Source organism: Pavona decussata, unplaced genomic scaffold (assembly GCF_977016875.1).
Source record: "Pavona decussata unplaced genomic scaffold, jaPavDecu1.1 SCAFFOLD_25, whole genome shotgun sequence".
Taxonomy (NCBI): Eukaryota; Metazoa; Cnidaria; class Anthozoa; order Scleractinia; family Agariciidae; genus Pavona; species Pavona decussata.
In genome coordinates, this window is record NW_028145448.1 from 67493 (window position 1) to 79832 (window position 12340).

Consider the following 12340-nt stretch of genomic DNA (forward strand, 5'->3'; position numbering starts at 1 on the left):
AATGATAGCAGATTTACGTGAAGCTGAAAGTATCATTATAGTTTATTCAACTGTTCAAGTGACAGTTTAAAACAAGTAATGAAAATGGCTTTCAGACGTCAAACTGTCTGTGAATGTGATCGACGTTCTTAAATAATACTAGATTGTAATTAGAAATATCTCATTATTTTTTGTGTTAAAGACAGATTAATGAAAAGTGCTAACTCACAACTGTGTGTTGATCGAAGAGACAACATGCTTATGTACAGCCTTGTCGTCTTTCTATTGATTTCTACCGCTTCGGTGCTAGATGTATCTGCTGGCAGAATCAATCATAAGGTTGGTTTTTTTAAGTCACTTTTGTCATTTTTTTAGTTCTTTGCTATATTTTTGGGTTTGGAACAGAAAAGGCCCCTCGGAATGGACGCTAATAGAAATACGAGGGTTCAGAACGTCCATATTTTCAGAGAGCAAACACATTGGCCAGATTTCCCCCAAACGAAATGAATACTGCCTTTGAAACTGGATAAAAAACGTTTATTTTGAGCACTGACTTTTAAAACAGTGTCATTATTGAAATAAAGTCGTTTGATGGTAAGATATATACTGCATTTTAATAGAACTTCAAAAAAAGATTTCTAACGATAAATTTCCCGCAATGGCTATTCCTCGGCATGGAATGGAAAGATTTCCACCAAGATAACGTTTTAAGATGCAGATGTAAGGTGTAAGAAGAATTTCCGAAAATTTGAGGCCAGCCTTAAAGATTTCACAGAAATTAACGACTGACTGGTTAGGTAGTCAGAAAACGACCAAATTAATGACAGCAAAATTAATCGAATCTTTCTTAAGCCTCTGTGTACAATAGGTAGTATAACTTATAAAGAACCACAATATTTTTGTTACGATGTTTTGGTTGATTAAGTGTTTCGGCAGAATCAAACATCTTCATGTAGCAATGACGTTGTGTAAGACATGAGCAAATAATATTGTTAATCTTTTATTGAAATCTTTATTACTTAAGCTAGGAAACTCGCTAAATCAGCAAGAACGTGAACCACTTTTATCGATATTTGTTCACAATGCAGTGTATCTGGGCAATACGTAAGAAAGAAAATATAGTAACATCACAGTTAAACACTTTTTTTCTAATATAAACGTATTTTTGCGCATTTTAAGACTGTGTGAAAGCAAATCTTAGCATGGGCTATTTAAATGGTAAAAGGAAATTGGAGGTAACCGCACATTATTCAGAGATAATTAGCAACAATAATTCTAAAAAGCGTTGAGATACATAACAATATATGGCATTAAGAATTTGTTACTTATTCAGTGACACAGGCATACTCTGAAAAAAGAAATTCAAGTTTTCGCAACAAGAGTCGAGCCTAAGACGTTTTTCTGTAAACTAAAGCTTCGTTATCTCAAGCAAATGCTTGTTTACTCCCAATTCTCATTTTCAGTTTCAATAGCACTTGCTAAGATCTTCTTTACACAAATACTCATCAACAATTTTGAAGTAGTAGGTATATAGCCTTCTTAGAAATTATTGTTTCGCGGGCCATCCCGTATGCGCAGAAAGTATGCGCAGCGGCAAAAAGAGGCACCGTCCTTCAAAGTTGTGAAACCGCTAAGCAATCCAACTTAGTGAAAATGTTCTTGATAAACAACCACACGACAAAAAAATGGAAAAAATGCAGGATACAGTATCGAAAAAAATTGCTTGTTATACAAAAAAATTCACATAATTCCCAGATAATATCGTAAAGTTTTTAGTTTTGTCCCATTCAAGGGCAAAAAAAATAGTAATTTCCTTGTCTGAATGAGGAAATTGATGGTTTTCTCCCATAAACCACAAAGTACAAATTGCATCATTTTAAAACTATTTTGTTAAAACCTCCGATATGTCTGGTTTCTTTATAATTAAATATATGAACCATGACTTATATTCACGCCCTTAATTAGTCAATAAAAGCAAATGAAAAACTAGAGAAAGTTCCAAGCCATCCCAACACAATGTACTTCGCGTGTTAAATTCTCACTTTTATATTTTTCCCAAACAAAATAATTGGCAGTAATTCGGATCTGTGCAAATGTTAGCTTCACTGCTAAATGAGCTAAAATTGATGTAAGTGTTTTTTGAGCTTTTATCCTCTTGTTGATTATAATTTTGGTCAATACATTGTTGAAGATGTTTTGGATCCACTACACGGACAATGTTGCAATGAATGTTACCATCAATAAGCAGACAGGGCAAAAAATATAACTAACATGAAAATAGCCCAGAATATAAAGAGATCACTGATGTTTTTATATTAATTTATTTATTCATTTATTTATTTGTTCTTTAATCTGTTAGATCATAGAGAAGAGATCATATGGTAAGTTTCAAAAAGTCATTAATAAATCATAAGCTCATTGACCTATCAGATGGTCAATAAAACATCACGTGCAGAGGTTTTAAAACCGGATAAAACCTCCTCCTTATTAGTATGCGGTGTTTAATGTTTTTCTCGTATGCTAATATCCAACGTTCACAAAAGCATCATTGTTATGAATTCTCTTGACACAAGCATTTCCAGGAATGTTTATTAAGCCGTTCAAAAAACTCGCGGTACGTGTTTTATCGGGTCTAAAACCACTCGGCTGCACCTCGTGGTTTTAAATCCCAATAAAACACTTCAGCTCGTGTTTTAAACATTACATAAATGCTATATATAGTTTCCTGTACCTTATTTACAAACGCCACCGTATTTTAATTTCACAGGAATAAAACTTTAGGCGCGGAACATTTGTTTCAAAACTTCTTTCAACCCAGATCAGTACTGAGGCTGCGAAGTCGGTCGGTTCAAAAACCTTTTCTGTTGCATCTTTTCCGAGTGAGGTCATAATAAATATCATCAATTTCAGACAAATCACAGTACATCGCAAATTTCCATAAATTTAGTTCGCACAGTGCTTCTCACTGGTTTATTCTTGCTTAAAAACACAATTTTACCCAATGTTTTAGTATCTTTCCACCCATCCCGGAGTGGGTCAAATTATGATGTTTGGTAAAATGTTTAAGAATTGTATTAGCGTAAATCAACTTGGGACTTTCTCACTGCTTTCCCGAGTTGAATGCGAGAAGTGATAATCCAACACTGTTGTTCATTATACAGTCAAATTAAGACTTTCGTCATCATCATAATCATCATCATCATCATCATCATTATTATTATTATTATTATTATTATTATTATTATTATTATTATTGTTGTTGTTCGCTAATTATTCCCTTGCACAGATTATGAATGTAATAAGAAGGTAATTAGCCGTAACCCTTGCGAGAAAGTGGCATGTCCTAAAGGAAAGCATGGTCCACCTGAATATTCGTATTACCAATGCACTAAAATACCGGAAAACTGTCCCAAAAAAGAAATTGACCCAGCAGCGGAATGCTGTCCAGAAACATGCGGTAAGTCGCTTCAATTAATAATGATTTATCTATATATTTTTTAAATGAATTAGTGATTAAGTTGTTAAGGACGGTGCCTACTTTTGCTACTGCGCATACGCTCTGCGCATCTCGAGATATTCGGGTTTCCTATGGGTGGTAATACAAATACAGGGATATTTTTGCGCGGTTTAAAACTATGCGGAGAAAACAGAACTTTGCAAGTGCCCTAGTTATCTATAAAGAAAAGTGAGAGTAACCATGCATTTTTTAGAGATAATTTATCTTCAATTTGGGAAAAAATTCCGCACATTGTTTTGTATTTTGGCTCTTTTTGGAATTCTGGTTGCTTAATTATCTCTAAAAAAAATGCGTGATTACCCCCAATTTTCTTTTTGGATTCCAATTGCCCTTGCATAAAATACCTCTGTATAAGCATATGGCGCGTTTTTAGTGTCAAAATTCAAACTATCAATTCAAACATTCGATCCTTCAATTCAAACATTCAATCCTTCAATTCAAACATTCGATCCTTCAATTCAAATCTGCAATTGTTCGGTTCAAACTTTCGATCCTTCAATACAAACATTCAATCCTTCAGTGCAAATATGGAATGGGTCGATTCAAACATTCCATCATTCAATCCAAATATGGAATTGTTTGTTTCAAACATTCGATTCTTCAATCCAAACACCCTTTTCTTCAATCCAGAAATGCCATTCTTCAAGTTAAACATGCATTCATTGTATTGCCTGGCCTATCATTCAGTTCAAGCATGCATTCCGTCGATTCAAACATGCCATTTTTCAATTCAAACATTTGATCATTCAATCCAAACGTGTATTTCTTCAATCAAATCCTGAAACTCAAACACTACACCATAAATTCCGCGTTCAATTTCGATAGAAAATGCTGAAATCCTGCTGTTGAAACATTCTGCACTTTAATTTTAGGATATAAAATCCAGATTATAAATTCAAACATAGTCTCACAATGTAGTTGCGCAGTGGCTCGATTCAAACATTCACTTCGGCGATTCAAACATTCAGCTCAGCAGTCCAAACTTTCAGTTCCTCTCCAGTAGTCTGGAACCGAGGGGACTCTGTAAAACAAGGATACGGACGGGCGGATGCGGACGGCGGATTAAATTTATTGGTTAATTGTCACCTTCTAAGAAATGCTAGCTTTGGCTTTTTTTTAATTTTATTTTTATTTATTTATTTTTTAATTTGAATTGATTTTATATTTTATTGTTAGTCAAACAGCGAAAACGCTATGGAATGTTTCTTCTCGTTTTTCAACCAAATCAGTCTGAGTTTGCAGTGGAACTCGGTACATTAGCACGACACACCATCCGGAAAAACAACAAGTTCACATTCATGAACATTTACAGGATCATCTGATTAACAGGTAAAGTACTGTAGGAGCTTTTGTTAGGCATTAAAGATTGGAAATCGTGGTTATTGTTCGAATAGACAGATCGATACAAGTTATTAAAAAATTATTTTAAGATGTCCAAAGATTTCCCGGCGTAGGATTTCTGAACGTATCATTTTCTTCCCTTTAAATTTGTACATAAGCGAAATTTTCCTTGCAATATGGGGGCTTTTTTTGATCGGGTTTTGCGTCTTTTCGGTTTTGATATTCATTGCGGATTTTGGTTTTTCTCATCTTGGAACATTCAGATTATTTTATCTGACAGAAAAACATGTTTTTTTCGGTCAGTTTCTGGTTTTCCTCCGGTTGCCTCGGCGGCGGCCTTCAGTCCCCATTCAGGTCAGGGGTCGTCTTCTCCGTGAACTTGGTACAGTCGAACCTCGATTATCTGGACTCGTTGGAACTTGAATAAAATGTCCGGATAATCGAAAATATGAATATCAATGAGACAGGAATGTAAAAAAAATGTAATAAAGAAAGCAGAATTTGTCAAACAAACCGGTTGATGCTTTGAAGCTTTCGCGATCGGTCGACTCCGCGTTCAACTACGCTGAGAAATGTTTCGCTTTTCTCCTGAAGAAGCGGACTTGAAAATTGGTGTTCCACTGCTGAGTAAACCAGGCCCCAGTTGTTCAAAGAGTGGATAACTTTATCCACCGGATAAGTCGCTATCCAGCGGAGCAAATGTACTCCAACTACCGGTAACGCCTTTTGGCAAGTTTTCCACACAATCCCATACTTAAATTTGACATATGTTTCTACTCTATCCATAAATTATAGGGCTATTGGGAAAATCTTGCACGCATTTCATCTGCTGGATAGCAACCTATCCAGTGCAAACTCAGGCTGATTTGGTTGAAAAACGAGAAGAAACATTCCACAGCGTTTTCGCTGTTTGACTGACAATAAGATATAAAATTAATTCAAATTAAAAAAAAAAATAAAAGTAAAATTTAAAAAAAGCCAAAGCTAGCATTTCTTAGAAGGTGGCAATTAACCAATAAATTTAACCGTATTAACATCCTATTTTCTTCCACTTCTTCTTCTTTTTTTTTTTTTTTTTTAAAGCCCCATCCGCCGTCCGCCATCCGCCGTCCGCATCCGCCCGTCCGTATCCTTGTTTTACAGAGTCCCCTCGGTTCCAGACTACTGGAGAGGAACTGAAAGTTTGGACTGCTGAGCTGAATGTTTGAATCGCCGAAGTGAATGTTTGAATCGAGCCACTGCACAACTACATTGTGAGACTATGTTTGAATTTATAATCTGGATTTTATATCCTAAAATTAAAGTGCAGAATGTTTCAACAGCAGGATTTCAGCATTTTCTATCGAAATTGAACGCGGAATTTATGGTGTAGTGTTTGAGTTTCAGGATTTGATTGAAGAAATACACGTTTGGATTGAATGATCAAATGTTTGAATTGAAAAATGGCATGTTTGAATCGACGGAATGCATGCTTGAACTGAATGATAGGCCAGGCAATACAATGAATGCATGTTTAACTTGAAGAATAGCATTTCTGGATTGAAGAAAAGGGTGTTTGGATTGAAGAATCGAATGTTTGAAACAAACAATTCCATATTTGGATTGAATGATGGAATGTTTGAATCGACCCATTCCATATTTGCACTGAAGGATTGAATGTTTGTATTGAAGGATCGAAAGTTTGAACCGAACAATTGCAGATTTGAATTGAAGGATCGAATGTTTGAATTGAAGGATTGAATGTTTGAATTGAAGGATCGAATGTTTGAATTGATAGTTTGAATTTTGACACTAAAAACGCGCCATATAAGCAGGCACCGTTCTTAAAATTTAACATAATTTACTTTTATTACAATTGAAGTATTTTTTTAATAGATCATTTCCTAGTTGCATTAAACGTTATTATAAAAGCGAGGCTAAGTGCAAAGTTTTTAGTTATGAAAATTAGTTTTCATTCATTTGCAAACAAACCTTATTTTCTTATGAAAAGTTTTGCACTTAGCCTCGCTTTCAAAGTGAGGTTCACAGCAACTCGGAAATGGCCTATTCAGTATAACTCAAATTAAATCGGCCGTAGATGACTGTTTTTGGTACATCGTCTTCAGAGACATCTTTTCGCGTCACTCTGTATTTTTTAATGACAAGGTTAGTTTTATCAATTATCCTTTATAGTTTACAAGCGCATGCATCTAAGGTATTTTGCAAAACACAATTTCTTTTCCAGGCACCACGTCCTGGCGTTTCTTTGTTTCTAGCGAGGTTTAACTTTTCGAAGTTGTCATCAAGGTTCTCCAATACTGCGAGCTATGGCGTGCTTAGAAACTATTTGCATAAATGTAACACCTAAAAATCTGATCGCAATCTCAGGCAAATTTAATGAATAGTTTCGTAACAGCCTTTTTAACCTCAATTATAATTCATAAAGAGGAAACAAAGAAAATCAATACTGTGACGGAAATTTGGAAAAGTGATCTTAATTATCAAAAAAATTGATGAATTGCTTCCTTTGAATTTCTCCGAGAATTTTAAATGGTTTAAGAAGCTATATCAAATACACTCGAAAGAGTGTTTTATCCGATTATTTTCCAAACATCTAGAAGTGAACTGAAACAACAAGGCGCAGCCGAGTATTGTGATCCAACTTTGCGGTGTTTGGAAATTGGGTGCAGCATTGTTCCTCATTTTTTTCATATATCATTTAACCCAACTTTTATCCAATTTAGAACTAAAATAACCTGGGTTTCAATTTTCAAATCAGTGATATGTCTTTTTCAAACAGGTTGACATGATGAAAACTAGAAGGGTGTGTTATATATGTATAAAGTAATCTCAGGTTAAAGTGTATCGGTCCGGACATAGTTAAAAAAAGGCAATGGTTATGAAGCTTGACAAACTCCTTTGTTATATGTTTTTGTTATAGCGTTTTTGGCCTTGACCGTGCACAAACTACAATAGATTTCGAACTCTGTTGAAGCAACTGACCAATAGAAACGTTCGTGCTAAGATATTCAACTGTGTTGTGAACATTTAAAACAAACGATTGTGCACAGTCGCGGCCCTTCCAACATAAACTGCAGCACCATTGTTTTCATGGCAAAGTTTCATAACCAGTCCCTCAATTAACTATGGTCCGGATGAACACACTGCTTAAACCAGTCGATTTCTTGTTAACAGTTTGCAGTGACGGTCATCGAATGTATTCAGCTGGTGAGAAATTTGAGTTTTCTAAAGACGGCCAACATTACAGCTGCGAGTGTGGATCAAATGAAGTACCATCCTGTCAGCCTATCTTCATAGGTAAATACGCAACAGTAAATTAAAACTTAATGACTGGTCTCGAGGGAAACACCTAATATTATTTCTCCGGGGACTAGTGCAGGACCATTTGGGAACAAAACAAACAAGTCTTTAAAAAAAACTCGCTAGAACCTTATGACAACATCACACTCCCTCGCAAGTCCCTCTTACGTCATAGTTTTCGCACTTGTACACGCTCATGGGCCTTGGAACTTGGGGAGAAGGGATGGCGCAGTATTGAGAGCACTGGTCTCTCACTGATGTGGACCGAGTTTGATTCCCGGACTCGGCGTCATATGTGGGTTGAGTTGGTTGTTGGTTCTGTTACTGTTAAGTGTCATCCTCGTTAAACAAAGTTGATTGATTGATTGTTTGTTTGTTTGTTTGTTTTTGATTAATAGATTGATTGAATGATTGATTGATTGATTAATTGATTTATTGATTTATTGATTTATTGATTTATTGATTGATTGATTGATTGATTGATTGATTAGTTGATTGATTGGCGGCAAATAGTTCTATAGTTAGATGTCATGTGATCATGAATTAGTTAATCAACGCATGCGCTCAGGCTGCAAAAACCTTTACTAATTAACAATGATAGCTATATTGCATAAGTCTGTTATAAACATCTTCACTAAGAACATTCAAAAATATCGTTTCATCGCAAAGTTAATCTACAAGAACAAGGCAGGTTAAATTTCCAATATCACTTTGAAGATGACTAAAACAATAAGTGCTTTCTTTGAAAATACTTTTAGCCTTTGAAAAGTTTCAGATTCGAACTATTGAAAAATGTTTACAGCACGACTACTGTTACAGGAGTCAGCAAATAAAACCCAGACGTTTGAAATTATTCATTGTTCGTATCCTACTGTGATCTGATTGGCCAGTGTTTAGTAGTCGCACTGTAACAGTAACTTCTGATGAGTATAATTTCTTCTCAGTCCCACCAAAGGAACCCAGGCCCCCACCAGTTTTCCCTCCGCCTGGAGAAGTTCCCACCGAAAGAGACGCGGTAAGTGCCAAAGGGCTGTTCATCGACAAAGAATTTTTTTTTTTAATTTTCCTTTCTAATATTTGGCATTGGTGACCGCCGAGGCCATACGGACTGAAAGGGGAAAGGATGGCTCAGGCTTTTTAACCTATATAAACCTTTTCCATAAATGGCTGCTGATAAATAATTTTTTGTTTGCATTAAAATTACCTTTACCAGCGCAGTTAGCATTTGCAAAATTCAATAGAATTTTTGCTCTAAAACAAGATTAGTAGCGCTGATTAACATATATCGAAAGGAGTAACAAATTGGCCGCCATTTATGAAAAAAATGTCTATGGAGCGTTGCTCAAACGTACGACGCACACGCAATCCCACCATAGTTTTAAAAACAATACAAATGCCATATCATGAATGGTGTTCATCATCTTGGTTCGAAATGATAGGTGAGTTTAATCGTCTGTCTCACAATTCGGTCACATAGATGTGGATCGCGACGTTTCGACCGCTATATTCGCAAATACTAATACCACACACCACATGTCGTCAGCTACGTTCATCATCAAAAAGACTTCTTTTTAATCCACCTCTTAATTTGAAAACTCATGGCGCAAGATCTTTCTCCATGGCATCCCCCTCACTTTGGAATGCGCTGCCATTTAATATTAGGAACAGTTCTTCGGTGCCCGTTTTAGAAATAAACTTAAAACTTTTCCTTTTATAAAAAGCATTTCAATAACCTTTTAGTTAAGTTCTTTGTTGTTATTCTTGTAAAGCGCCTTTAAACTCATTATTATTATGGCAGTAAAAACTTCTGGATGTCCAGATATCCAAAACAATGATTGGGTGGCCAGCCGTAGCCAATCAATGCAACGACCAAAGTCCTTACAATTAAAATCCCAACTCCTGATCATAAAGATCCTAGTAATTAAATTCTAAAACTTTATACTATCCATAAAATCCTCAATCTATTATTATAATTATTATTATTATTATTATTATTATTATTATTATTATTATATTAAATTGCTGGTCTTTATCAGGCGATAGTGTCGACTGATTGCGTAACAGTATAGGTAGCACCTCAGTTTGTGTTGATTGAACACGATGGAGACATATGGCTTGTCCAAACCCAATCCTCCGCCGTTTCAGAGCGCGACAAAGCGACAGGTCACTATCCGCTCTGGGATGAGGCTACGTTTATTGACCGAGACCCACATTGGTACAGTCGTAAGGTTAAAGAGGCTATTGGCATAAGAGTTCACCCTGACAAAATCAACAGGGATAATGTAATTAAAATTCCAGAAGCATGGATGCCAAGGATCAAACAACACAGCAGCCTATCAGTACCAAGCCGGACAATTTCTAGTCTGAACTACAAGGATAGGAATCCTCCAATCAACTTAAGAGGCCTAAGAGCCTAATCAACACAAACCAAGGTGCTACTTATAGTGTTATGCAATCAGTCGACACAATTGCCTGATGTATAACGGTCAAAGCGTTGCCATCACATCTATGTGGCTCAATCGTGAGACAAACGATTAAACTCAGCTATCAATACAAATGCCAGTTCGTTTGCGTAAACGAAATGAAAATGATATGTTGTTTAAAGACTCTCCAAGAAGCCTTTTGACTAGAAAAGCAGTGAAAAATTAAATCAGGAAAACATAACAAGCCCTTTCTCCCTCCCCCCCCCCCCCAACTTTAGACTCATGACTTAAGGTAAAATCAGCTAAGATGTATGTGTTTATTCTCTCCTAGGCGCAAAACGAGTAAAGAAGGCAGCAATCTCCTTATGAGGTCTGGAAAAAGCAATCAAGATTGCAACTTACCATTCACAGACTAACACTTTAGTGAATCGATTAAAGATATGTAAGTCAAACAGGAAAAATGATAACTAGTGTCGAGGAACTTGATTGAAATAAGTTGTTTAGCTAGAAAACATTAATGTAGAACTTTGAAAGTCCCAAGTAAATAAAACAGCAAAGCAATAAATCAGTGTATGTGGTGTTTATGAAAGTGCACATGTGGTGTCTTCTTCAAAGGGGAAATATCTGGTAAATTTAGGGGAGGGGCTCGGGGGCCCTGCTCTCCCCTCCCCTTAATTTTATGACCAGAACCGAGACCCGCTACTCCCCATCCCCACCCCCAGAACCAATACCCGCTGGTCCCAACATCCATCCCCCCTCCCCCCCTCAGAACCGAGAAATGCAGACTAAATTTCGAGTGCTCTAGCGATATGTAATGAAAGATAAGGTAAGGAAACAAACGCTGCCTATCATGTGACTACAAGAACCAATGAGAGCGCGCGTTTTGATGCGTGACGTTATGGTTTTGAGACAAACTACAGTGTTAGTCACATTACATGGGACAGATCTAGTCACCCTGCCCTGTCAATGTTGGTTCACAAGATTGGCTTAAAAAATTCCGAAAAACAACATTGAGAGGGGAGGGGAGCAGGAGAGGGACATTTTCGGCTTGGTTGTGAAGTATCACAACTAAACTTGACTAGGACTGTAGATCGAGATGACAGAGCCAAGTGTTCACGTCCTTTGTTCTCTGGGGTCAGTGAGTCAAAAACACATTTTTTCCCATTTCTCTGACCATTGTTTTGTGTACACTTTACTTAAGTGTTTTGTAATATTTATTTTCGAACCAGCGTGTTTGAACGAGCTCAAAACTGAACCAGTGGACATGTTCTTATCGGCTGCTGTTGTCAATTTCGGCCAGTGTGCCATTGTCGAGTAGAGCAGTTTTTTTTTCCTTTTTTGTGACCACTGAGTGTTAAAAAAAAATTGTTTAATCTGAAAACGGCAAATTGGAGTCTTGAAAATTCACGCGTGAACAACAAGGCTGCTATTTTGATTGATATTTGATCTTTTACGCATAGGACAAAAGCCATGCTTTCTGGTTTAAGACCTATAAATATATGCGCAGACAATGCATTCTCATTGGTCAGTCTTTCTGAAGACAATAAGAACAATAGAGGACAAAAATATCCCTTCTAAGGGAGGTGAGGAACGAACATGAAACTGCGCAATATCGCGTCAATGGGTTAATTTGGGTTTAAGGAATAAACTAATGATTACGTAGTAACTGAGTGAGTGCCATTCGACTGCCTCCGAAAGACTATGGAATGACTAAGTTGGCCATGAGCGAAAACACGACTGCTTTGCAGTCTAGATCAGCCACACCCAAACATGGCCGCTA

General features: G+C 36.5%; 1 protein-coding gene across 1 annotated transcript; it reads left to right on the forward strand.

Moving 5' to 3' along the window:
- The first annotated feature begins 228 nt into the window (after window positions 1-228).
- LOC146485629 (uncharacterized) lies at window positions 229-11125 on the forward strand. Its single transcript, XM_085103001.1, has 6 exons — window positions 229-318; window positions 2339-2360; window positions 3266-3436; window positions 8012-8134; window positions 9082-9152; window positions 10892-11125. The coding sequence occupies exons 1-6, from the start codon at window positions 235-237 to the stop codon at window positions 10904-10906; spliced, it is 486 nt and encodes a 161-aa protein (XP_084959127.1). The 5' UTR covers window positions 229-234; the 3' UTR covers window positions 10907-11125.
- The last annotated feature ends 1215 nt before the right edge of the window (window positions 11126-12340 follow it).

Bases quoted from the DNA above. Each gene is read 5' to 3' on its own strand.
- LOC146485629 (XM_085103001.1), top strand. From the start codon at position 235: ATGCTTATGTACAGCCTTGTCGTCTTTCTATTGATTTCTACCGCTTCG. The intron at 319-2,338 runs GTTGGTTTTTTT...TTAATCTGTTAG, and splicing joins CTGGCAGAATCAATCATAAG to ATCATAGAGAAGAGATCATA. The intron at 8,135-9,081 runs GTAAATACGCAA...ATTTCTTCTCAG, and splicing joins CTGTCAGCCTATCTTCATAG to TCCCACCAAAGGAACCCAGG.